At 36.4% G+C, this 27,112-nt stretch overlaps 1 protein-coding gene across 1 annotated transcript in view; it reads left to right on the forward strand.

Moving 5' to 3' along the window:
* Positions 1–27,112, forward strand: part of ADGRA3 (adhesion G protein-coupled receptor A3) — a 127,929-nt gene that overhangs the window by 89,089 nt on the left and 11,728 nt on the right. The window contains exons 11-16 of the mRNA XM_017509817.2: positions 976–1,137; positions 4,366–4,569; positions 11,726–11,939; positions 12,148–12,356; positions 22,446–22,570; positions 24,044–24,167. Coding sequence (XP_017365306.1) covers positions 976–1,137; positions 4,366–4,569; positions 11,726–11,939; positions 12,148–12,356; positions 22,446–22,570; positions 24,044–24,167 — 1,038 coding nt within the window. The remainder of the gene's footprint in view (positions 1–975; positions 1,138–4,365; positions 4,570–11,725; positions 11,940–12,147; positions 12,357–22,445; positions 22,571–24,043; positions 24,168–27,112) is intronic.

Consider the following 27,112-nt stretch of genomic DNA (forward strand, 5'->3'; position numbering starts at 1 on the left):
ACCTCCGCCTCCTGGGTTCAAGAGATTCTCCTACCTTAGCCTCCTGAGTAGCTGGGACTACAGGCATGCACTACCTAATGCCTAGCTCATTTTTTTGTATTTTTAGTAGAGACAGGGTTTCTACTACTAAGACAAGGTTTCTACATGTTGATCAGGCTGGTCTCGAACTCCTGAGCTCAAATGATCCACCTGCCTTGGCCTCCCAAAATGCTAGGATTATAGGTGTGAGCTACTGTGCTTGGCTGGCAGTGTGTATTTCTTAATAATAATAGTTTGGTTTAAGCTAATGCATGCAGAAAAAGAAGTGCTTATAAATGGTTTGCTAGATGAACAATCAAGATCTTTTTATTCTGGTATAGTGTAACATCCTTTCCTTCTCTCTCTCTCTCTCTTTTTTTTTTTAAATGGAGTCTCGCCCTGTTGTCCAGTTTGGAGTGCAGTGGCACAATCTCGGCTCACCACAACCTCCACGTCCTGGTTTCAAGCGATTCTCCTACCTCAGCCTCCCAAGTAGCTGAGATTACAGGTGCCTGCCACCACGCCCAGCTAATTTTGTATTTTTAGTAGAGATGGGGTTTCTCCATGTTGGCCAGGCTGGTCTCGAACTCCTGACCTCAGGTGATCTGCCTGCCTCAGCCTCCTAAAGTGCTGGGATTACTACAGGTGTGATCCTTCTCTTTTATTAATCTAATTGCCTTCCTTTTCCTCTCTTTGAGATACCACCCAGCAATCTTTTCACCAGTGATGTGGTGGCCACTTACATATGCTCTTGAGCTAAATAGTACCAGATGGCTATACTTGAATGTACTGTTCATAGCTAAAGATGTTTTCATAAGAAACAAGTAAAGTGCCTATTGGGTTCTCATATGGAATTGGAGACTGACGGCCAGTTTCACCCTTTCATTAGGATTTTGATTCTACAAAATAGTTTGTTGGCTTGAATGACCTTTCTTTTTTCTCCTGAACCCCTGCTAGCTAGGTGACGTGATGGTTGACATCGCAAGTAACATCATGTTGGCTGATGAACGTGTCCTGTGGCTGGCTCAGAGGGAAGCTAAAGCCTGCAGTAGGATTGTGCAGTGTCTCCAGCGCATTGCTACCTACCGGCTAGCCAGTGGAGCTCATGTTTATTCAACAGTAAGTGTAACATTATCAGAGACGCCTGAGAACAAAGTGTATTTCACGCAGCTCTCTCCTGAAAAAGATAGGTGTCTTCTGCATTATGGGGTGGCTATCTTACCTAACTGCTAATTATTACAGAGTTTCTTTCCTAAAATGTTTTAAAAGTTAATTTTGCTTTTGAGTAATGTTTTCTTGGGAACTGGAAAATATTTGTTAATCTGTAATTTGAATGTTTATCACCGTCAAATCCGCCGAAACTATTTCTACAATGGAAAATAAGACTATTGTATTGCTTCACTGGCACATACCCATGGTCCATCTGAGCTAATATTCTGTTCTGGGCCCTGAAGGATATTTTGAGAGAATGTCTGATTGGTTGCCCAGGTTTCAATCTCAGAAGAGAACTGGGATGCCCTCCAACATTTGTGAAGCTATTGGCATTTTCCGTCAATCCCACTCTTGGGATAATGAGTTATTAATAAATAATGATCACTCAGTTAACTAGTATTAAAATTTATTTATGCTGAATTGAACTGTTGTAAAGTTCCTGATATACTTACTGCTTGCTTTTTCGTCCTAAAAAGGTGGTGGAAATAGTAAATAATGTGTTATTCCCTTAGCAGCCATAGTTTGGTCCACAATTTTCATTTCCTACTTATTTTAGTGGCTGACATAGTGTAGAATAGTCTACACTTCCTCCTGTGATTTTACACAATTCAAGATTACTATTTTCCTGTTGATTTCTGAGACCTTTTTTGATGTTACCACGTTTTATTGCTCCCTTTGTTCAATTAAATTTAATGATTCTTTCCTGAATAATAAATAAAATGGAGCCTCAGCTTGGCTACTGTCTGTTTTTTGTTGCTGTAGGTCTTTTATTTTAATTTTTGTATTTATTCATTTATTTATTTTTTGAGACGGAGTCTCGCTCTGAAACCCAAGCTGGTATGATCTTAGCTCACTGCAGCCTCTGCCTCCCATGTTCAAGCAATTATCATACCTCAGCCTCCCAAGTAGCTGGGATTACAGGCGAGTACCACTATGCCCGGCTAATTTTAGTATTTTTAGTAAAGACGGGGTTTCATCATGTTGGCCAGGCTGATCTCGAACACCTGACCTCAAGTTATCTGCCTGCCTCAGCCTCCTAAAGTGCTGGGATTATAGGCATGAGCCACAGCAAAGAGGAGTTTCTCAGATTTATGACCTCATTTGAGGCTAGCTTGCCATGTTTATGTCCTCCTTGGCTATTAAGATCCATTTTAAATCTCATCCTTTAGCCATGCTTATTAATCAGCTGGAAGAACTTTCTCCTTTTCTCTGAACTGCACTGGTTTTTCTGATAACCCAAGGGTACAATAAAGGTCACAGTAGGAAGTTGCATACCCCGTCAACGTGTAAACAAAGTTCCAGGAGATGATATATCTACTTACACTAAGTAAAATGATATGGCTTCACAGGTGCCTCAAAATGACAGATTTCTTTCCTTCAACCAAGGTTTCATGTGTTGGACATGGTGACTGCTGCTTGTCAGGTCTGGTGGTTGTTTACATGTGTGTTTGAAATTGGAATACACATTGCTAGTTAACAAATTGAATTAATAAGACTTTTCACAATGTTTGCATTGTGAGGCAAAAACTAATACGAAGATTCTTTATGCTTGAAATGCTTGGGAACCACTATTTATTTTCTATCACATGTATAGGACTTGCCAAATTCTACTTAACTTTTTATATTTTTAAGTTTGTGTCTTATTTTCTAATAGATTTTAAGCAACATGCACCAAAGTTTCATGCTTTAAAGAAAAATAAAGACATCCGTAGATAATACTTAGAATGGTGCCTTGCCTGTGGTATAGGTGTATACTTAATCATCCTTAAAGGAGGGAGATGCCATGTTGTCCCTAGAATTCTCAGTAAATCCTGTCACCCTGCTGGATGGGAAGGTGTGGCTCCTTGTCACTTCTCACACCCACTCTGTCCTCCATCAGTCGGACTGGTGGCTGCCTGTATTGACAAGTCATATGTTTTCGTGGTTCCCTTGGTTCATTCTCATTCCTGAATTCCTTTAAAACTCTGTGGCAGGTGTCATATTTTTCAGATGATTTTTCCGACCTAATTTGCTTTTTTTTTTTTTGAGACGGAGTCTCATTCTGTTGCCCAGGCTAGAGTGCAGTGGCACAACCTCAGCTCACTGCAACCTCTGCCTCCTGAGTTCAAGCGATTGTCCTGCCTCAGCCTCTTGAGTAGCTAGGACTACAGGCGTGTACCACCACACCTGGCTAATTTTTTGTATTTTTAGTAAAGATGGGGTTTTACCATGTTGACCAGGCTAATTTACTTTGTAAATCTGTTCATTTCCTATTATTTAAACTAACATTTCTCTTCCTTTTCTGAAGAAACAGCTTTGGAGAGAATCTTTGTAAACCTTTTATACGTAAAACTTAATGCAAAGAGTTAATGATCTTTATGTAAAGAAAAAAAGTGAATTTGGCCAGATGTGTTGAGTGCATTTCCCAAACTCCAATAATTAGCTTTCATTCTTCCTGTAAGGTGAGCATTTAGAGAGTCTACTGATTTCACTAGCTGATTTTTTTTTTTTTTAGGAAACTTCAATTTTTAGCTTGTTTCCTTCAAAGTGCTCCTCAAATTATTATTTTTTTTATTATTTATTTATTTATTTTTTTGAGACGGAGTTTCACTCTTGCTACCTAGGCTGGAGTGCAATGGCGTGATTTCGGCTCACCGCAACCTCTGCCTCCTGGGTTCAGGCAATTCTCTTGTCTCAGCCTCCTGAGTAGCTGGGATTACAGGCACGCACCACCATGCCCAGCTAATGTTTTTTGTATTTTTAGTAGAGACGGGGTTTCACCATGTTGACCAGGATGGCCTCGATCTCTTGACCTCGTGATCCACCCGCCTCGGCCTCCCAAAGTGCTGGGATTACAGGCTTGAGCCACCGTGCCCGGCCCTCAAATTATTTTTAATTGACTTCTTAGACCTGATCTTCCATACTTCATAACTTCTTTTCCTCCTCTTGTTTGGTCTCCCTTCTATTTTAGGACACCCTTTTCATTCCAGGGTCTTTTGTCATTCTGCCAGTTACCTACACAGTGATTTTGTTTAGGAAGAACCTGGGCTTTCTTGTTTGGCTAATGCATTGTGTTTTGTGTTTGAAAAGTCTTTGAAAGTGCTTTTTTTTTGTTATATAAATCGTTCATAACTCCTGTTTGATTGCCTTTTGAAGTATTCACCCAATATTGCTCTGGAAGCTTATGTCATCAAGCCCACTGGCTTCTCGGGGATGACCTGTACCGTGTTCCAGAAAGTGGCAGCCTCTGATCGTACAGGACTTTCGGATTATGGGAGGCGAGATCCAGATGGAAACCTGGATAAACAGCTGAGCTTTAAGTGCAATGTTTCAAATACATTTTCGAGTCTGGCATTAAAGGTATGTCCCATTCTGCAATCATTGAAGACTATTTACAGTTAAATTAGAGTGCTCCAAATGTTCTGCTTTGCAAAATAACCTTATTAAAAGATCTTTTTGCAGGGAGATAGGTATTACTGATTTTGCTATTGTTTTAAAGAAAACTCTGACCAGGAGTGACTGCATTACGACTTTCATAGGCTCTAGGCTTTTTTGCCTTTTGGTTCCCTTTCTCCCAACAAAAATAACAAAAATTACATTTTATAACTACAGTAGTATAAACACAAATATACTAATTTAACATGTTAAAATATTTTATTTGACTTAAACATTTATTTCTCTTTGCTCCTGATTTTAAGACAGTAAGATGTTTTCACTGGCCCCTAAAAGTATCGTGAGCCTGTGGCACTGTGCCTGCCAAGCCTAGTGGAAAAGTCAACCCCAAGGCCAGGCTTTTAATCATTTAAGCTGTATATCAAAGTTTTTGGTAGAAAATACAAATGTGTCATATATGTTAAAAAAAAAAAAGTGTTTCATTAAAGCAAGCAAAATGAAAGCATTTTTACTGATTTTTAAAATTGGGGGCCTAGATATATTTGACTACACTGCATTGAAGCAAATAGTGGATCCAAAACTCCAGCACCCTAATGGCACCACATATTTTTCATTTAGCGTTCTGTGGGCGTGTGTAATTGTGTCCTCTGCGGTTTTTAATTTCACAGTACTTTGTTTCTGCCTTATCCCTGTATAATACCGCAAACAATATTCCAGTCATTTTAATGGCTTCATAATAACTGATCTGATAGGTGTTAGGTGTTCTGGTTTAGTTTGAGCACTCAATAAATATTGAATGAATGAATGAATGAGTGTGTTTTTGTATACTTTTTCCTGGTGACCACCATTGAAGAGAGCCAATTTGCTAAATTTAGAAAATCTCAACTGCCCAAGAAAATCTCAACTAGGTCACAATGTCTGATAATAATATATTTACTTGATACCCTATACTCAGAGGAGAATTGGCAAGATTTACCTGTTAATATTGGCGCTAAGGGAGTATTTGATATACTGCCCCACACTCCTGTAGACCTACTCAACTTTCCTTATTGTGTCTTATGTTGGGGTAAAAAAAAAGAAACATACTATAAAAGACTAGAATCAGCAACATAGAAAAGCACATGAGAGAAATATGTTTCCTTTTTTTTTTTTTTTTTGAGAAATGCTTAAAATTGATGAACACTTCTGTCTTAGATGATCAGTTGGTAGAAAGAGATTAAAAATGATAAAACCCTACATTTCATCAATTTCACAACCTACCCCTCTGGGTAAGGAGAGTTTCTACTTGCTAAAGTAGAGGGCTTTAGATGGACTCTCAAATTTGTCAATTTCATGCTATTCTATCCTTTTAAGATCATCCTGTGGCCAGAGAGCAAGGACACATTACAATGTTATTCGTATTATTTGTGCTTCATAGGTGGACACGATTAAACTGAATGAAAAAGGAATGCATCTCTCATGACACAAAATTGGTTAAAAATTCTAATGTTAACGGCATAAAATGTACTTTAGCACTTGAACAGAAAATCAACTGTACTTTTAAAATTTTATATTAGGGCCATTTTTGATCTTTCTGTGCATTCTGAAAAAAAAAAAGTCCCTTGAATATACTAACTAGAAAACCTGAACATCTGAAAACTGATTGCACTGCCTTTAAATGGGAGCATATGCTAGTATGTGAAGTTAAACCCATAAAGAGACAGTCATTACTTAGCAATAGGTGCCTCCTTGATTTGCTTCCTGCATGTTTCAGAATCTCTGTTCTTCTCTCAGTACTACCTCCTAAGCCTGCTTTGCACTCCCATCCTCTATTGCCCAAACCATTGTAACTTCTTAGTCTCTCTGTTTTTAGGCTGTACCTTAAAAATTCATCTTTCTCACACAGATTGGTCAGCTTAGGGCTGACATTTGGCTAACATGTATCAGTACAATGACACCACGTAGTAAAATATTGAAATACTTCCTTACCATTTAGCAAATAGCTGCTGCCACAGTTCTCTGAGTGCTTCCTTGGCCCTCCTGATCCTTCCGTCAGGACCACAACGCAGACCTTTCTTTTCACCGTTTCATACCTGAAGGCCTGGTGCCTGCAGAGCAGGAGGCTACTGGGAGCCTTCCTCTCTGTGCAGGCTGTTCTGATTGTCAGTGCCTGTACCGTTTCAGGTTGCTAATGTTGTAAGTATTCTACCCAGATCCACCCCAAATGGAAATTGACCTTGTGCACCCCTTCATAAGTGCGTCATGTCTCTCCAGAGGCTGTTGAATAGCTTCATCATTTGATGTCTTCCCTCTCTCCACAGCACTTCCTACCTCTTTCTTTTGTCCAGCGACAGCAAACTTTTCTTGTTTGCTCTCCCTACCACCTGGTCATTCTCAAGCAGGCTCCTGCTAACTCTCCCACTGGAATCCCTGCTCTTTCCCCCGCTTCCCAGCCTCTTGCTGATAACACTCAGCAGAAATGTCACTCCAAGAAATTTTGCCTAATCTCATCCAGATCTCCACTCCCACCCTCATCTCCTTTATATTCCCTCCTCATTTTTCCCATAATGCTTTGTTCCCCTCTCTCTGTCATTGCCTGTCACACATGGGAACCTGGGAGCCAAGATGGGTTTCTTGGTTGCCTGAGGGTGGGACTAGTGATGGAGTCATCAGTGACTCCGTGACCTGGCTTTAGTTGGTCACCAGTTGGTGACAGAATTGCCTGATACTTGCCTCTTACTGACGGCATCAATCAAATATCTTCCAATTTTTTTCTCAATGAAATGTTTCCTGTCACTGTAGATACCATAATTCAGATATGTTAGCATAACAAAATGATACCTGTTTTCAGTCAACTACTTTAGTTGTACTGAGTCTTTTGGAAATTAGCTGGTGTTTTGAGTTCATGTATAGTATAGCCAAAAAGGAGAATTAATTAGTTCTTTATTATTTACTTGATCAGAATTTAGAAATCAGTTTTTCTTTATACATTCCAGACATCTAGAGCTTTATTCCACCCGAAGTCTCTTGAATTTTTCAGGCTAGTCATTGCGCATCTTCCTGCTTCCTGCCTTCAGTTTTGCCCTTTTTCAATTCATCCCTGCTTGGTGAAATTCCTGCTCTTCTCTTTCTAAAATTGCATTTGGATTCTTCCTTCAATTCCTCAGACAGAATTAACCATTGCCTGTTAATCTCCTTGTGTTTTGTTCATTCTTTGGAATAATTATAAGGTGATACAGCGGTGGAGCGAGCTGCAGCGAGAAGCCATATGATACGGTGACTAAGACTGTGGTTTCTCTGCAGCCAGACACTCTGGGTTTAGGCTCTCTCCCCGTAACAGCTGTACAAACGTGGGCAACTACCTTAACCCTTCTGAATGTCAGTTCCTCAGCTGTTATGTAGATCCTGAAATGGTGCTTAACTCGAAGGGTTGTTGAGAGTGTTAAGTGAGGTAAATATGTAGACATTCACCGCAGTGCCTGGCACAGAGTAAGCCGTCAGCAAGTGGTAGCTGTTATTGTTTTGTTACTGTTGTTATCTCTTCTTTGTTAGATTATGAATTTTGGGGGACAGGGACCATGGCTGATATATTGCATTGTGTGTCTCCAGGTTCTGCGTAGTTCCAAGCCCAGAGTAACTAAACATTCAATAAGTGTTGAATAAAGTTAACAGTCAAACTTAATTAGCAGAGAAAGTCAGTTAAGACATTAATTCTGAAGTCAAATGTAATTGATATTAATCTTCAGCAGTGAGAAAATCAAAAGGTGGTATGCAGTTAATAATTACACACAATAAAATCATTAGGATAAATTACAGTATCTGTTTAAAGTCAAGTAAGTGGTCAAGAAAACAGATACATTAGTATTTTATTGTTTTGAATCAGATGCTTCTTTGGCTCATTCTGATTTTCATATTAGATTTCTATATATTTTAACCCACAAAGATTTCTGAAAATTTTATTAACTACGTAGGGGAGCAAGTCCAGATTTTTTGATAAGGAAAGATGTTAGAATCTAGTGAAAGTACTGGAATTAACCTCCATTATGCTTCTTATCATTTTCCTTTTAGCTTCATGTCATTATAAATAGTGAAATATAGATGAATTTAGCAAAAAAAAAAGAAGATCTGTGTCATTTCATGGGTGTTAATATTTCATCAATTTTTTGTGTTAAAATGAATACTGAAACTGAATGGTAGAAGTCGAAACATGATGACGTTCAAGATTGTTGTTGGCAAGTTAGTTAAGGCACTACCTCTCCCCCAGGCCCCAGATAACCATCTTCCACGGTGCTGCAGTAACACGGTGAAAAAATACCACTGACAGCTCCCTAGCCTTTTGGGCTTGTCATGTTCATGATCCCATCTCGTCTTCACAACCATTTGTTAGATAGATCATTAGCTGTGTTTGACAGACAAGACTCAGAGAGGTTAGACAACACTGTGCACTGTTAACCAGCTGCTAAGTGGTGAGGCTGAGACCCAAATCCTTTCTTATTTCGGATCCCATGTTCTCTCCATGGCATATGATTTTTCAGTAATAAATATTGGAAACTGGAAACTTGTTTTTCCCAAAGGATCTAAAAAGGGATTTTTCTACTTTATTAACTCTCATTCACGTGTTTGTTATCTATTTCCATTGCTGTATCCATATTTTTAAAAGTAAATACGTGGTTGAATGAACTTAGAGACTGCGCTTGCCACCCTTGGGCCAAGTAGAAGGTGTAATCATGATAAATGCACCAAATTAAGTAAATGTTTTGCTGTGACTAATAGATTTACAACCTTTCTGTAAATAATGATCAACATTTCTTTTAAAGAAATTAAATACACAAGTGTTACATTGTTACTATAAAAATCTAAACATTGATGGGGCTGAAATTTGCTTTACTGTTACCCCTAGGCCACTCTCTATATCCCAGGGAACCTGCAGTATTATTTAGTAATGTTTTATTGGATTTTTAGAAGCTGTAAGTGTATAACAGCCATGAGTATATAGCTCTGGCCCCACAGTAATATGTCCATACTCCTGGGATTTTTTTTGTACATTGTTCTTTTTTAGTTGGTTTTACAAATTTAAACTTGTGTAGGAGAACTTTTTTAATTTCTAGAAAGTACAGATGTTATTTCCTTTTTTAACTTTCTTTTAGAAAATTTAAATGACTTCTTGTAAACCAATTTGATTTATCATGACTAATACTTCCCCAAAGAGCTATGCTTTGTTTTCAAGCCACTTTGCGTGTATAACATTATTTTATGTGTATAATATTATTTTATGAATTTTATAGTTTTTGAGTTCTAATAAATGTGCATTGTGTGGTACTTTATCAGGATTTTGAAATTTTAACTAATCTATTTTCTGTCTTTGCATGTGTCATTATGTACTTAGGAGAAATTTATGTACTGAATAGAAATCTAGATTAGTGAATAAATTTATAACAAACTTTTTTTCACATTAGATTATATTTTTGAGTGAGAATAGCAGAAACCTCTTTTATACCTTTTCTCTAAGAAAATATTTCTACTAAATATTTTCTTGGCATCTTCAATTTAAAAGTAATATTCAAACTTCCAAAATACTTACATTGAAAAGATATTTATAGGTATCTGCTATGACCTAACATTGTTAATTTTAAAGTCAATCATTTGCTTAAGTAGAACCATTTTTAAAATAAACATACCATATAGACATTGTTCATTTCAGAAACAGTGAGCTATTTTGATTAAATACGGGTGCTAGGAACCATTAACACAGAGGTTTCAAAAAGTGAATTAGATTGTCTCCACCCAAAATCCTCATACTCTGGTTAGAGGAACAGACAGTGAGTTACACCATGGGGCTGCAAGTGTGCCTTTCGACTAACGTGTGCAGAGTGTTGTGTGAGTCCAGAAGAGGGAGCAGCTAAACTGAAGAAGCAACATACTAAGGAGATGTAATTAACTGTCCACAAAAGCCATATTTCAAGGACTCTGGGTAAAGTCTTCCCTCTGGCTCCTAACCTTTTTTATTCTTATCCACTTTCCATTACACCAGTTTAAAAGTTAGTGAGACCGACGAATAGTAGAGCATTTCAGGTAGAGTTGCTGGCCTGTGCTGTGTATAAGAAGAATATAGAAGAACTTGAATTGGTAAGCTCAGTGTAGCTGTGTTTTAGGTTGTGATATAGGAGTGTTCAGAAGACATATCTGAGAAATAGATTTTCGTCAAATTATGTGGTGAACTTAGGATTTGGGGGCAGTATTATTTAAACATTGCAGAGCCAAGGTGTTATTTAAATTGGAATAATATGATTCGATTTGTTTCTTAAGGGGAAATTCTGTTGAATATGGAATTGAAAGAAGAGAGGCTGGAGGCCAACAGAAAGATTTTGTAATAAATTCTTCAACTATGGAATGTTTTTAGATGGTTAATTGTTTGCTTCTTTGGTGTATAGATTTTTTTTTATTGAATGCTGACTAATTTATTATTTAAAAATCCTCAGTAAAGAAATCTGAAAAACATTCATTATCAGTCAGCATTTTCAGTTGTTCCTTTGTGTTATTATGTGTTTTTTCTAAACGTGTTTGCTAGTCTCAAGGAAATTTCTTTTAAGTTTACTGAATCTAAACCTCTATTATGTTTGTATAATTTCATTCTTTTGTTGTTTGATGGTTTGAATTCATCATAAATCACCTTAAAGTTCCATAAGCCCAAATTAATTATACTCGCATTTGTGATATGCTACATTTGTACTTCTTTATCACGTTTTATCATTGTAAAATTGATAGAGCATGATTATTGAGATCCTTGATCTGTTTAATGCTATCTGCATCAACATATGAATGATATTATGGGAAAATTAACTTTGTAATTGGAAACACGTTTCTTGTTTACTTATTTAACTGTTTAGAGTTTGCATTTCTATTTTATACTTCTATTAATCTATGTTGTTATGTAGTATTGATATTTCATTTAACTGATTTTTTTAACTATTAAATTTTGTATGTACAATTTAAAAAATGAAGTTAACCTAATTAGACCATTTTTGTAACTGTTTGACATATTTTTTCTGATTTCTACATACTAACGTAGTGAGTTTTGTGTGTGTGTGTGTGTGTGTGTCTGTGTATATATATATATATATTTTTTTTTTTTTCTTTTTTTCAGAATACTATTGTGGAGGCTTCTATTCAGCTTCCCCCTTCCCTTTTTTCACCAAAGCAAAAAAGAGAACTCAGACCAACTGATGACTCTCTTTATAAGCTTCAACTCTTGGCATTCCGCAATGGAAAGCTTTTTCCAGCCACTGGAAATTCAACACATTTGGCCGATGATGGAAAACGACGTACTGTGGTTACCCCTGTGATTCTCACCAAAATAGGTTTGTGTGTGACATATGTTATCCTGTAGTCAGTGGACAATAAGGCTTTGCAGTTGACTGTTACTAAAACTGCTCATTGTAGTGTTTTCTCACTTTAATGGGTCACTAGTGAAAAAAGATCTTGCAGAGTACCCATTACTGTATAAGTTGACATTTAATTGTTTATGAAGTTTGTTTCAGAAATATTTGTATTTCCCATTTTCTCCAGATGGTATGAATGTAGATACTCACCACATCCCTGTTAATGTGACACTGCGTCGAATTGCACACGGAGCAGATGCTGTTGCAGCCCGGTGGGATTTCGATTTGCTGAACGGACAAGGAGGCTGGAAATCAGATGGGTGCCATATACTCTACTCAGATGAAAATGTCACTACGATTCAGTGCTACTCCCTTAGTAACTATGCAGTTTTAATGGTATGGTGGTTGTTAACTTTATGCATAAACACTATTCTAAATTTTTCCTGTGCATAATTGAGCTCAAATGATTTTTTTTTTACTTTTAATGTAATTTTCTCCTTTTAATTATACGAGATGGTATTTGTTCTAATTCTGATTTTAAAGGGAAATTAAGTTACTACCAAGTGAAATGTATGGGATTGAATTTGCTATGTAGGAATTTTAAATCCACTTTATAAGTGAATCAGTTAAGCTAGACTTTGACCTTAAAACTTGGAGAGATCTTGATCAGATTCTCTCTGCCCAGAAAGAGTGATTCATTTGCCCAAGGATACCCAGTGAGTAGTGAAAGATTTCCTACTTTGCAATCTAGTGCTGTTTCCCACTACGTGTCGTCATTGATAGACTCTTATTTGAATTTAGCATTAATCATGATTTCATTTTTGTCATTGCAAGTGACAGTATTGACACAGAATGTCTTTTCAGTTTTAATGCCAATCAATCCAGTGTTGTTTTCTGTTATTTGCCATTCATTGTTAACACTTAACTGCAGGTTGAGTCTTCTGTCTTACCTGAAATGCTTGGGACCAAAAAAAGTTTTGGACTTTGGATTTTTTCAGATTTTGGAGTATTTGCCTTATACTTAGCCGTTCACCATTCCTAATCCAAAAATCTGAAATCCTCCAAGGAGCATTGTCTTTGAAAAGTTTCAGATTTTGAAGCATTTTGGATTTGGATTTTTGGGTTAGGGATACTCAACCTGTAATTTTTTGGGGGTAAAATAACTGTTATTCATGTACAGGAAGAAGTCTTTTTATTAATGAGGTCTTTAAATGAATCTGACTCGTGAGCAGGTAATTATGAAATTAACCATGCTAGTCCTTATTTTATATTGTAATTATTATAAATACTGACATCATGAAGCATATTTGGAATAGTAGAAGGAATTACTGCTGAGTGTGAAAGTCATTTCCCAGAAGTGGTTTTAGGTCAGTATGAGTGTGCCCAACTTCTATGTTATTTCTGATTCCCGCTGTAAGTCTGTTTTCTAGAAAATGTTTCAGCAAAGTGCTAAATACCTTGAAACATGATATATTTTACATTTTGTGAATTTTCCTTTTTTTTTTAAAAAAATAGCATTTAGCACTAGAAATGATCTTGAAGTAAGCCTGAATTATAAATAATTTTCTTCGACTCTTGCTTTTGTTTTTATTTTCTATTCAACTTATACCTTACCTGGTACACTGGTCAAGCAAGCAGAGAGGTGACTAGATTTTTTAGCAGGGCAAAGGGATTATCTTCTCAGTGACATAATTGAGCATTTTATACAAGTGCAGGCAGTATATTTAAACATGTATGTTATCTGGCCCAGCTGACAGTGGGTGGATATTACGCTAGTTAGACTTGTATTTATATAGGCCCTTTATTCCTTTGGAAGTAACTTTAGTGTTGATAGTTTATGATTCTGATTCTCTTTCTAAATGGAGGATGTCTTGATTTCTGTAAGTCTGAGTCTGATTTCTGTAAGTTCACATTTTATTATTGTATAGTCACCTTTTATTTTTTATTTTTTTGAGACAGTCTCACTCTGGTTTCCCAGGCTGGAGTGCAGTGGTGCAATCTTGGCTCAATGCAGTTTGTACCTCCTGGGCTCAGGTAATTCTCTTACCTCAGCCTCCCGAGTAGCTGGGATTACAGGTGTTCACCACCATGCCCAGCTAATTTTTATAATTTTAGTGGAGACAGGGTTTCACCATGTTGCCCAGGCTGGTCTCAAACTCCTGGACTCAAGTGATCTGCCTGCCAGAAGCTGGCAAAGTGCTGGGATTATAGGCATGAGCCACTGCCACCTTTTAAATTAAAGCATGAAGTGTTAAAGTATGTGGCATTTTCTCTTCTATTTTGAAAGTGTTTTATCATTCAGATTTTGAGCATGAAATAAACTGTGATGTACTGACAAGACATAATAGAGATTCAACATTGTCAGAAATTTATATAGTAGTTAACAAGAAAAAATTGAGCAAAATAAATGAAACACAAAACATACACAAAAATACATTTTATAAGCCTTTGCTATGATATTGTACCATGTGAAACTTTTATTTTTATTTAATACCAGTTTAAAGCATCTATTTTTGAACTTCCTAACTGTTCTTCTAAACTATTTAAATTAGTATAATCCTTTTCTGGAAGGAATAAGCTATTCTTTTATCTTTCAGACTTTTAATCCCTTAAAAAATGTAATACACAATTCTTTAAAGCTAAAATGGAGTAGCACTAAGATTTTTTTTTTTTTCTTTTTCAGACTTTTTTCTTTTCTTAAATGTTATTGTGCCATCTAGAGGCAACAAAGAGAAATGTATTTGAAATTGTTGACAAAATTGTTACAGTTACTGCATGGGAGTTAAACATAAAGAAAAAGTTAATGAAATTATACCCACTTTTAAGTAGCTAAAGTTATGTTTAGGAATGAAGAAATAGCTTTTAAAAATTAGAAAGCAATATTTTTTTCTTATATCTTTTAAAAATTAATAAAATCCTATTTTTCTTGAATACCATCTTAATATATCATTTTATATAGCAAGTCTAAATTCCTATCTTGGGATGGAGTCCATAAAAGTTTTCTTTATCTGGTTTTAAAGAGTTTTGAATTTTTAAAAAAATGAGACATAAAGAATATACTTGTTCATAAGTCTGGGATAGATACCAAAGTTTGATTGAGTGTACATCCTGTTATACCAATTACTTACTAAGGTCTCACTGGGAGCCAGAAAAAGAAAAATTAAGCAGAAATTAAGCAGAAGTTAGGTTTGCTTCAGTGTTATGATTTGAAATAGCCATTTAGGGCAGAAAGATTCACAGGAGCTGGTGTCCCTAGGAAAACACAAAGAAAACTGAATGGAGTAGGGTAATGATTAGGTACTTTAATCAGTAATGGTGAAAATAAGGTAATTTATATACGTTGATTTCTCTTTTGTTACTGTGTTTCATTTTCATAAAAATAGGAAACCAGAGCATTCATTTTCTTTGTCTAGTGATGCTTTTACATTCGTTTATATAAAACATGCTGAATACCATCATAATATGTCATTTTATAAATTAAGATCGCATTCAGATCAACTTTGATTTCATTTACTTTGTAATTGAACATACATGCTAGTGATGTTTTTGTTTAAATAATTTTCAGATAAGTACTATACTCACGTGGATCGAATGTCTTATTTATTTCTACACATTAACATGCAGTGAAAGCTGCAACTCCTACTCATCTCTCCATCACACCCATAAGTAACTACTATTTCTTTCTTGCATATTGTTGAGGAGACCCTCGTGTTTTTGGAAACAAAAATGAATATATGGTCCTATTTTCTCTCATTTTTGCACAAAGGTTGCATGCTACACACACTGTTCTAAACCATGTTTTTTTCTGGGGAGCAACTTAACTGTGTATGTAGTGATGATACATAGTTATGATGTATCTTAAAGAGGATGATGATGGTGGTAGTGGTGGCCAGTCTTTATTAAGTACTTATGTGTCAGCCTCTCCTCTGTTGTATTTATATGCATTCACTTACTCAGCTCTTACAACAGCCTCATGAGGTATATAGTATTGTCGTCATCACCCCCAGTGGACAAATGCAGAAACTGGGGCACAGAGAGGTTAAATGCCATGCTTACAAAGCTAGTGTTGGAACTGAGATTTGAATTCACAGTCTCATTTTAGAATCTGTGTTATTAATACCTCTGCTGAATCTCCTTTCTGAAATCCTCTCAAGTCAATATGAGTTTCCTCATTCTTTCTTATCCCTGGATATTATGTTTCTACCATAATTTATTTAGATATTTCTCTATTGTGTTTGTTTCCAGTGGGTTGTACAATATCATTTTGCACATTTAATTGCGCATCTGCGAGACGAATTCTCCAGAGTGGAATTTATAATCAAAGGGACCAACTGTTTTTTTTTTAAATTGAGGTATTGAGCAAAGTGCACAAATATTGATATTTTTACAGAAGAATGTGTATGAAGAAGATTTGTACTAAAGTCCTCGGTAGTGCTCATGTGTTTCGCTGTATTCAGTTTCTGCCACCGTCTCTAGATACCACTCTTTTGATGTCTCTCACCATAGATAAGTTTGGCCTGTTTTTAGACTTTAGGTGTGTAGTATGTACACTTGTGGCTTGTTTCTTTCTTATCATTACGTGGATGAGATTTATCTTTGTTTTTGCATTTAGCAGCAGTTTTTTCTTTTCCATTGCTAAGTAGTAGTTCATTGCATGAATATGCCAAAGTTTGTTCATTTTATCATTGATAGCCATTTCTGTTTCTAGGTTTTGGCTGTCAAGAAAAAGCTGCTGTGAGTACTCATGTATATGTTTTATGATGGGCATGTACACTCAGGAGTGAAATTGCTAGGTTGTAGGCCTTCTGTACATTTAGATTTAAGTAGCTAAAGCCATGCAATTGACCAGAGTGGTTATATTGGTTTATGATCTCAACAGTAATGAGAGTTCCAGGTGCTCTACATTTTTGCCATGCTTGGAATTGTCAATCTTCAGTTTTAGTCTTCTGATGGTAGTATCGTGATATATCACTGTCATTTTAATTTTTATTTCTCTGGTGACTATTGATGTTGAGCACTTCTTTATTTTTTTATTGGTGACTTGGGTATCCTCTTTTTGTGAAGTTTCTGTTCATGTCTTGCTGCCTATTTTAAATTTTGTTGTCTTTCATTTTCTTTAATTATTTATAGGACTTCTCAATACGAGTTCTGAATATGAGCTCCCTGTTAGAGTTATGTGTTATATATATCTTCTCCCAGTTCATGCCTTTTTTTCCCTCAATATTGTCTTTTTATGAAGAGAGTTTCTTAATTTTTCTGAAGTACAATTTCTTAGTGTTTTTCTTTTTTTTAGTTAATGCTGTTTATGTCCTAGTTAAGAAATCTTTTTCTACCCCAAGATTATGAAGATATTCTCTTTTGTTTTCTTCAAGAAGCTTTACTGTGTTTTACCTTTTACATTTAGATCCGTGATTTGACTGGAATTGATTTTTTGTTGGTGTGAGGTAGAGGGAATAAAATCTTTAATATTCTTTGTTCCTTGGCGGGGGGAAAAAGCAACATAGAAGTAAGTCATAGTCCATAGTCCTCTTTTAAATTTTTTTTTTTTTTTTTTTATTTTGTTTTTCTTTGTTTTTTTTTTTTTTTTTTTTTTTATGATCTCGGCTCACCACAACTGTTTCTTGTTTTTTTTTTTTTTTACATTTCTGATTTCAGATCTATTTTAAAATTTTGTTGATAAACTCTCATTGTAATTCTTTATACCCTGACACACAGGGTGCCCTGATATGTTTTCATTGCGTTCCTTTCCATTGTTCAGATCCTAGTGAATTTAGACAATTGCTAATTTTAATTATTCTTATTATTGATACAGTGATAATTATGGAAATCTTCTGATTTTATGTTCAGAAAATCTCAGGCCTAAAGTAATACTTGTAAATATATGAGTCTCTGTCAAGTGAACAGTTTTAAAAACTCTTTTTCCATTTATTTTAGACTTAGTAATGATCATCTTTGTCATTTTTAATACACTTTTGATGTTTAATTTCTCTGCGTCGGTGCCGCTAACTTCTGTGGAGAACTTTTTTTTTCACTTCCTGGCTTAGTTATTAAAGTGTGTATCACACAGAAGAATGAGTAAGATTGCTATTTAGTGGTGGACTGTGGTCATGTGGGTGCTGGAGGGCAGAGACATTTTCTATTTTATTTATTACTGTGTTGCAAATGTGAGCAACAGGTTTGCTTTTTCTAATCAAAGGTGTCTCATACTGCCATTTTTGTATAGTGTGTTTAGTAATGCTATTGTTGTTATCATAAAGCCTATGTTTATTTACTACCACAATTGAAAATAATTTGATTCAGATTTCTGCCTCTGCTCTCTCGTTACAGAGCTTTAACTTGTTTACTGTCTTGGTATCCTAAAATTCTCAGTTGCCTTACATATTTTTATATTCTTTTGTATTACCCAATCTAGCCAGATTTTTTTTAAGGTGGGAAAGCTAAGAATGGCTTTTAAATTTTTTAGTAGTTCTATTTCACATGGTTAATACTACCTGCATAACAGCTTTGATTTGCCTCTTGGCCCCCAGATATTTACTATCTGACCCTTTATACTTTCCCTAGGTTCAGTTTTCACCAGGGGACCTCTTTGCATGTGGGCAGGTCAAAAATGCTCTTCTGAAATTAATGACAGAATAATAAGGAACTGAAACAACTCAACATTTAAAAAGAATGTGAGTTTAGAAATGGTCAAATGATCTGACTAGACATTCTGAAAAGACATACAAATGACCAACAGGTATATGAAAAAATACCATCACTAGTCATCAGGAAAATACAAATCAAAACCACAATGAAATCTTACCCCAGTTAAATGGTTTGTATCAAAAAAACAAAAAATAGGAGAATGTGGAGAAGGGAACTCTTATATATTATTGGTGGGATTGTAAATTAGTACAGCAATTACAGAAAATAGTTTGTAAGTTAAAAAGCTAAACATAGAGCCACCGTATGATTCAGCAATTTCACGGCTGAGTATCTACTCAAAAGAAAGGAAATCAGTATATTGAAGAGATACCTTCACTCCCATTTACTGCAGCACTGTTGACAATAGCCAAGCTATAGAATCAACGTAAGTGTCCATCAGTCCATTGACAGACAAATGGGTAAAGCAAATGTGGTATATATACACAAAAGCAAATATATTATTCATTCATAAAAAATAATGAAATCCTGTCATTTGCAGCAATATGGATGAGCCTGGAAGTCATTTTGTTAAGTGAAATAAGCCAGGTACAGAATGACAAATAGTGTATATTTTCACTCATATGTAGGAGCTGAAAAAGTTGATCTCATGGAGGTAGCAAGTAAAATGGTAAATACCAGAGGCTGGGAAGGGAAGGATCTGGGAATAGGGGGTGAAGAGATGTTGGCTAATGAGTACACAAATACAGATAGAAAGGAGTAAGTTCTGATGTTTGATAGCATGGTAGGATGACTGTAGTTATCAATTTATTGCATATTTCATATTTCCCAATTACTTTTATTTGGTCATTACACATTTTATGTATGGATCAAAATATTACATGTATGGCATCAATATGTACAGTTATTATGTATGAATAAAAACGTTGAGGAAAAAATGCCCCTGTGGAAGCAGTGCCCTGTGTGCCCAGTGACAGGGGTACTCATGCCTTTCTTCAGTCCTTGTTGCCCTCTGTTTCAACATCTTGTTTCTTTTTCATTCTGTGTCACATTTGTTTGGCTTTTGAAAAATATCAGTTTCTTTTGAATTTTAACTTTTTATTTTTTTAGATGGGGGTCTCACTCTGTTGCCCAGGTTGGAGTGCAGTGGTGCCATCTCAGCTCACTGCAGCCTCAACCTCCCTAGCTCAAGTGATCCTCCTACTTTAGCCTCCTGAGTAGTTGGGATTACAGGCGCACACCACCATGCCTGCATGCCTGGCTAATGTTTTTATTTTTATTTTTTGGAGAGATGGGATCTCACTGTGTTGCTCAGGCTGGTTTCGAACTCCTGGCCTCAAGCAATCCTCTTGCCTTGAGCCCTCCAAAACTCTGAAATTATAGGCATGAGTCACTGTGCCTGGCCAAAAGTAACTGATTTCTTTTCAATTTGAATGCCATATAGAGTATATTTTGAGAACGAAATTGGCTCTTAGTCAAATGTTTTATTTGATGATATCCAGCTCCCTGTGTTGTTACTCTCTGCCAGGGCCTATGGAAGGCACTTTTACCGCCGTTCTTCTACCCCTTCTCCAATCCCCCTGAGATGATTAGAGGAGTCTTCATTTTTTTAGTGAGGTAACTGCCCCAAGTCTTACAGCTGGTAAATGGCAACGTGTTATTGAATGCTTCCTGCAGTCATCTAAAACAGACAGTGCACGAAGAGTTGAGAAGCTAAACTGGATACGGAAAATTTATTCTGTTATTAGTTCTGTACTGGAATAGAAGCTTTTCACTGAAATTGGATGAAAATAGATCTACTCTCACTAGCATCTAACTGGTTTTCATTGTCTCAACATTTCTTTGAATTTCCCCACTAATATTTTAGACTTTTAACAGAATGAAAATATTTTGAGGCCATGTATTACAGAATAGTGTTATGGTCATCTCACAAAGGCAAATTGCTCAGAATTGGTCCCGATAGGCTTTTCTCTGGTCTTTTCCCTTCTGTGTACTTAAATTATAGACTGCAGGGCCTCAAAGGACTGGAACTGTGTTCTGCCAATTCCTGTATATCCATTACTTGGCGCTGTGCCTGGCCGTGGCAGACACTCAACGTTTGTCAAGTAAATGGGTGAATTGTAAGTTTGAGGCTCATCAGAGTATAGGGGAGTAGTTTAGCTGAAATTCCGTTTCCTGTGTTCTCAGCTTTGCGCCCCACTTACTGTGATTTTTGTCATTAACTGTTCAGCATTTGATAAGGTGAGGGGTTTGTTCAGCATCTTGATATGATCTTTTTAGATCTATAATTGTAGATTGTGAACTTCTGATTCTTCCCTGGGAAAAGTTGTCCCTTCCTTTCCTACTCTGTCGAGGTCATCTTCCATTTCCTTGTCTGGTTGTCACCTATTCTCTTTCTTTTTTTTTTTTTTAATCTAGCTTTTCTTGTTTCAGATATTTTATTAATAAGAACTTCCTAATTAGAGGTAAATCCACTGTGGGCTCCTTCCCTTATTCAGTAGTCACATTTTAGCTTTAAGAGTCAGTGCCGAAGGAGAATTTAGTGAAGAGATCTGGTAAACCTACAGCTTTGGCTCTTACAGCCCGTTATCTGGCATGACGGCCAGGGTGGAGGTGTTTTTCCAGCTTGCTCTGGTCCTTTTTAAAGAGGGTAGCTTTAAGATGCCCATTGTTTTCATTTCAGAGAGGCAGTTGTATTTGGGAGCAGGGACTTGGCAGCCAAGCTCCTTTGAATCTAATCTTTAAGGCATGTAACTTCTGTGCCTCAGTTTTTAAACTTACAAAGTGGGGCTAATATAACATACATACCTCATACAGTTATGGTGCTGGTCACAGTTAGTGCTGGGATTATGGTAAATGTTCTGTAGGTGACATGCTGTTATTGCTTAGTATTTTAAATTATTTTTCTTTTGAGAAAGGGTCTTGGTGTGTGGCCCAGACTGGAGTACAGTGGTGCTATCTTGGATCACTGCAGCCTTGACCTCCTGGGCTCAAGCAGTCCTCCCACCTCAGCCTACTGAGTAGCTGGGACTACTCAGCATCATGCCTGTCTAATTTTTTAAAATATGCTTTTTGTAGAAATGGATCTCCTTGTATTGCCCATGGTGGTCTCAAGCTCCTGGGCTCAAGCCATCTGCCCACCTCAGCCTCTCAAAGTGCTGGGATTACAGGTGTGAACCACTGTGCTCAGCCATTTATTGATTTTTGGGCCCTTACAACGCTCTTCCTCTTTGCTGCCATAACTGTGCTGTACTTTATCAAACGTTGTTATGATCTGGATGTACGTGTGTCTCCCCTGTGGTTTTCAACTCTTCAGGGGCAGGAACCATGTTTTGTCTTACCGTTATATCTCCAGTTCCCTATGCAGTGTGTGGTCCATTTGTATTTGAGGAACTTGAAGTTGAACTTGACTACACATAGAGAGGTGTCTTTGGGCTTTGTAGACTCAAAGATACTGCTCTCATTGTGTGTGATCAGCTAGTGAATATGCATAGTGATAACTGAGCTTAAAGGGCATTGAAAAGGATGAAGTCTGGTTATCCTTTCTGAATTGCCCAAATATAGGGGGCGGCTTTCTCTTTTACCCTCATAGCAGATTCAACATTCTAGTTTGTAAAGTAGATGGTCCACTGTAAAATGAGGGTATGCCATAAGCAGTTAACATAATAGAAGTTAGGAAAGCAAAGTGTTAGGAAAACAGCATGAAACATTAATCTGAATAAAATAAAGAGACATAAGGGCCAGAGTTTTTGTTTATTGATATGTTTTGGTCACTCAAAAAAATCTCAGTAGTTAAATGTCAAGAGAACTGCTGCTAGAATGAATCTTTCTTTTTGCCCCTAGGATTTGACGGGATCTGAACTATACACCCAGGCGGCCAGCCTCCTGCATCCCATGGTTTATACTACTGCTGTCATTCTCCTCTTATGTCTCTTAGCCGTCATTGTCAGTTACATATACCATCACAGGTAAGAAATACACCTCAACAAACTAGATCCGTGGACTTTGATTTGAAGGACCTTATTTCACATGTAATTTGGATAAAAGTGAGTTTGTTATCATGCTGTCTTTCCAAAGTAAGGATAATTACTTTAGAATACATTCATGCCTTCTTCATTTTGTGCCATTAGAGACACACATAATTAGTATTTGGGATGATAAATTCAATTTTTACAGTATGTAGTCTGTTTGCTGGGTTCATATGTAGAAAAGGATATGGGAAATATGTGTTGGAGACTGTGGGGCGGCTCACAGGAGCAACAGGATATAAAGTAAGGCAGACGTTTCTTACCTGCAGAGGCACCTAAAGAGGCATCTCCAGGTATCAGACTGTATTATTGCAATTATTTTATGACTTTTTGCCTATTATGGCCTTTATTTTACAGATGGCATTTTAAAGAAAGTTTGTGCCATTTAAGCATGGGATATGTTGGGGTTTTTTTTTTTTGTTAATTGGAGGCAAAGCTACAGAAACTTGTGTTTTATGGTAGGAAATAATGAACTAAAAGGATTTGCTAAGCAGAAGTTCACTTTATAAAATGTTTTGCTAGAATGGATTTTCCTTTTTGAGCTAGACATGTGGCATTTCTTGACATTTAGTTAAGAAACAAAAGGAGATTTGAGATATATATATATATATATATATGAGAGACTTCAACATTTCATTATGAAAGTCCAGGAAGAAATGCATTGAGTTTTAGACCTATGCCAGTAGGTCAATAAAAGACCCATTTGTGTGGTGCAGAAGTCTGTAGGTAGCCTAGCAGGTAATCCAGTCATCTTAAGACATTGTAGTAACAAAAGCCCAGGTGTTTCTTTCTTTCTTTCTTTTTTTTCTTTTTTCTCAGATAGAGTCTCACTTTGTCACCCAGGCTGGAGTGCAGTGGTGTGATCTGGGCTTACCACAACCTCCACCTCCCAGGTTTGAGCAGTTCTTCTGCCTCAGCCTCCCGAGTAGCTGGGTCTACAGGCACGTGCCACCACATCTGGCTAATTTTTATATTTTTAGTGGAGATGGGGTTTCACCCTGTTGGCCAGGCTGGTCTTGAACCCCTGACCTCTTGATCCGCCCGCCTTGGCCTCCCAAAGTGCTGGGATTACAGGTGTGAGCCACCGTGCCCAGCCAAGCCCATGTGTTTCTTATTGTGAAGAATTTATTTAGCATTTAGTGGATGCAGTGGTTCCATAAATGACTTTTTTTTTTAAGTGCATAAAGTCGAATGTTAAGAAACTAGATTGAGTTAAATGTTCCTCAGATCTGTGTGTGTATATGTGTGTGTGTGTGTGTTTGGTAGCATATGTTTGTTAAATAAAATGTTTAAATATAAAATATTTAATTTTTGCCTTTTATGCAGTTAGAATTAACTTAAGATCTAACATCATAGTTTCCTCCTTCATAGGTACTAGACTGAATATTAATATTTTCTCTGTTTTTTAAACAGTTTGATTAGAATCAGCCTCAAGAGCTGGCACATGCTTGTGAACTTGTGCTTTCATCTTTTCCTAACCTGTGTGGTCTTTGTGGGAGGAATAACCCAGACCAGGAATGCCAGCGTCTGCCAAGCAGTAAGTCAGAGGGAAAAATTGAAATGGAAACAATTACTGGTATTAGAAAACAATTTCATTAACTATAAAAAGAAAAAAATCATTCTTTAACACCTTTTCTTTAACTGATTAAAGATATATGTAATGTCTGTCACTTAAATAATTTGCCAGTGTACTTCATGTTCTAAATTACCGCTTTGCAACTGAATATATAACTTCAACAGCTCATCCCTTTATTATTGGGAATTCAGAATTACACAGCATAGCTATTGCTACAATGCCTGTTATTTATCTTTAAAATTACAAAGTTCTGACTTTGGCTGAAAGAGAAGTGACATTTTCTGATAGTAGAATTTTAAGAATTATTTTATGTGTTAATGAGCACATCCAAATTGGAAAAACGTTAACTGTAAAGATATACAAATAACACTAGGTTAGGTAAATATGAAGAATTTAAAAAATTCTACCCTTCATTTCCAATAAATTATTACATATATAGCCTTAGTGAACAGTTTTTTTGCAGCATAAATATAAAAATGGAAACTCTTCAATATATGAATAGAAACTGTGGAAAATTTTATTTTGTGTTTGTATATTGTTTTTCACCTGCATGAGAGCAAGACATTTAACACTAATTGAAAGTTCAGGCCGCCTGGATTTGGATTTCAGTTTACAATTTACTGGCTGTGTTTCTGTGGGCGATCTGTTTAACCTTTCTTTTTTGTTTTGTTTTGTTTTTTTTGCCTTTAAAACTGTGATTAAAAAACACATAACATGTGATCTACTCTGTAAACAAATTGTTCATTGTGCAGTACAATATTTTCACCTGTAAGCACAATGTTATAGAGCAGGTACCTAGAACTTTTCATCTTGTATGATTTAAACTCGGTATACATTGAACAATGACTCCCCTTCTCCCCCAGTCCTGTGGCAATCCCCATTCTCTTCTTGGCTTCTATGATCTTGACTGCTTTAGATACTGCACATAAGTGTGGTCATGCAGTATTTATCCTTCTGTTACTTACTTAATTTCATTTACCATAATGTTTCAAGGTTCACCTATGTTGGTGAATATGATTTTCCTCTTTTTTTTTTGGCTGAATACTATTCCATTGTATGTAGAGACCGTGTTTTCTTTATTTGTTGTTGATGGACATACAAGTTGTTTCTATCTGTTGGCTACTGTGAGTAATACTTCAGGGAACGCAAGAGTGCGGGTATCTCTTAGAGATTTTGATTTTAATGTGTTACTCGTCTGTGTCTCAGTTTTCTCACCTATAAATTGGGAATGATAATTGAGTTGGATGATGTGATTATTTATATTAAAAAACTAATTTCCACAAAATTACTTAGAAGTAATAGGAAAGTTTAGCAAGTAGCGGCTGCTAGTATGCAGAAATACAATTGTGAGAAAACATAATGAGAAGGTAGTATTTACATAGTGTCAAAGACTATCAGGCACCTAGGAATACTGAAAGATGTTCAAGATTTACGGGTTAAATTAAAATATGTATTAAAGAAGACCTAAATAAATGGAAAGATATAATAGATCAAAGGATAGGAAGACAATATCAGCAAGATGGCAGTTCCTTCTAAGATTAATCTGTAGAATTTTTTATGAAACTCAATAAGACGATTTTTAAATTTATGTGAAAATAAATGGCCAAAGAAAGACAAGACACTGATGAAAAAGAGGAGCAGAGCCTGAAGACCGTCTTCTAGTCATCAGGGTTTATGAGGCTATGGAAATGAAAGCAGTGTGGTAATAGCTGTAGGCAGAGATAAATTGGCCAGTCGGATAGAATAGAGAGTCCAGAGGCAGACCATGGGAACTCTGACATTCAACAGAAGGGACATGCCTTGACACCTGGGGAAGAGAGACCACCATTCAGTAAATGGAGCCAGAGAAAATCCATTTGGAAAATGGTTAAACTGTGTCTATACCTCATGCCACATTTAAAAAAAAAAAAAGTCAACTATAGGTTGTTTAAAGACTTACATATCCAAGCCAACATCTTAAAATCCTTTTTAAAAAATGTTGGAGACCTGAAGGCCAATCAGACAGTGAAAGCCATCCACTAGAAAAGAGGTAATTGTGACTAAAAATAAGAACTCATGTTTATCAAGAATTCTCAAAGAAACTAAAAAGCTAAGTTACACATTGGAGGAATCTATTGACAGTCCATACAACTAACAGAGCATTTGAGTAAAAAAATACATCAATAGCTATAATTGGTGAGAACGCTACAACAAGCCAGAAGAAAAAGTAGCAAGAGAATGGACGAGCATGTCATAGAAGAGTGAACTCACAGGGCCAGCACATGTGCAGAAATGTTCAACACCATGGGGGTCCTGGAGATGCCAGTGAAGGCAATTAGTTACCATTTTAGGGCTTTTCTGTCAGCAAAAATTAAGCCTGACAATCCCAAGTCTTGATGAACGTATGAACCCACAGGATCCTTTTATATAGTTGGTGGGAATGTAAGTGGACATCCTCTTGGGGGGCATTGCCTTCTATAGTAATGTGTTCATGTACCCTGGAACCCAGCAGGCCCACTCCTGACCTCAGAGAGTAACCTTGCCTGTATGCACATGAATAGGAGTATGGATATGAATATTCATTGCAGCACTATACATAATATCAAAGACCTGGAAGCAACCCAAATACCCAACACAGAGAGAATGAACAAACAAATTCTATGGTATTATACAAGTGTCAGAACCAATGAATTATAGCAATGCAGAATAGCACAAATTAGTTTTAAGTGAAAAGTAAGCCCTACAAATTAAAATTCACCATGTTTTTCTTTAATAAAGGTAAAAATCACTAAAACAAACAGCCCACTTTTAACAAAAAAATAGGTGCAATAAAACTATAAAAACTATAAAACTATAAAACTATAAAAGAGAAAGCAAGGGAGTGATTAACAGAGGATGTGGGGTGATGATACATAGTCTATAGTAGG

The sequence above is a fragment of the Cebus imitator genome, unplaced genomic scaffold, assembly GCF_001604975.1.
Source record: "Cebus imitator isolate Cc_AM_T3 unplaced genomic scaffold, Cebus_imitator-1.0 Scaffold422, whole genome shotgun sequence".
Taxonomy (NCBI): Eukaryota; Metazoa; Chordata; class Mammalia; order Primates; family Cebidae; genus Cebus; species Cebus imitator.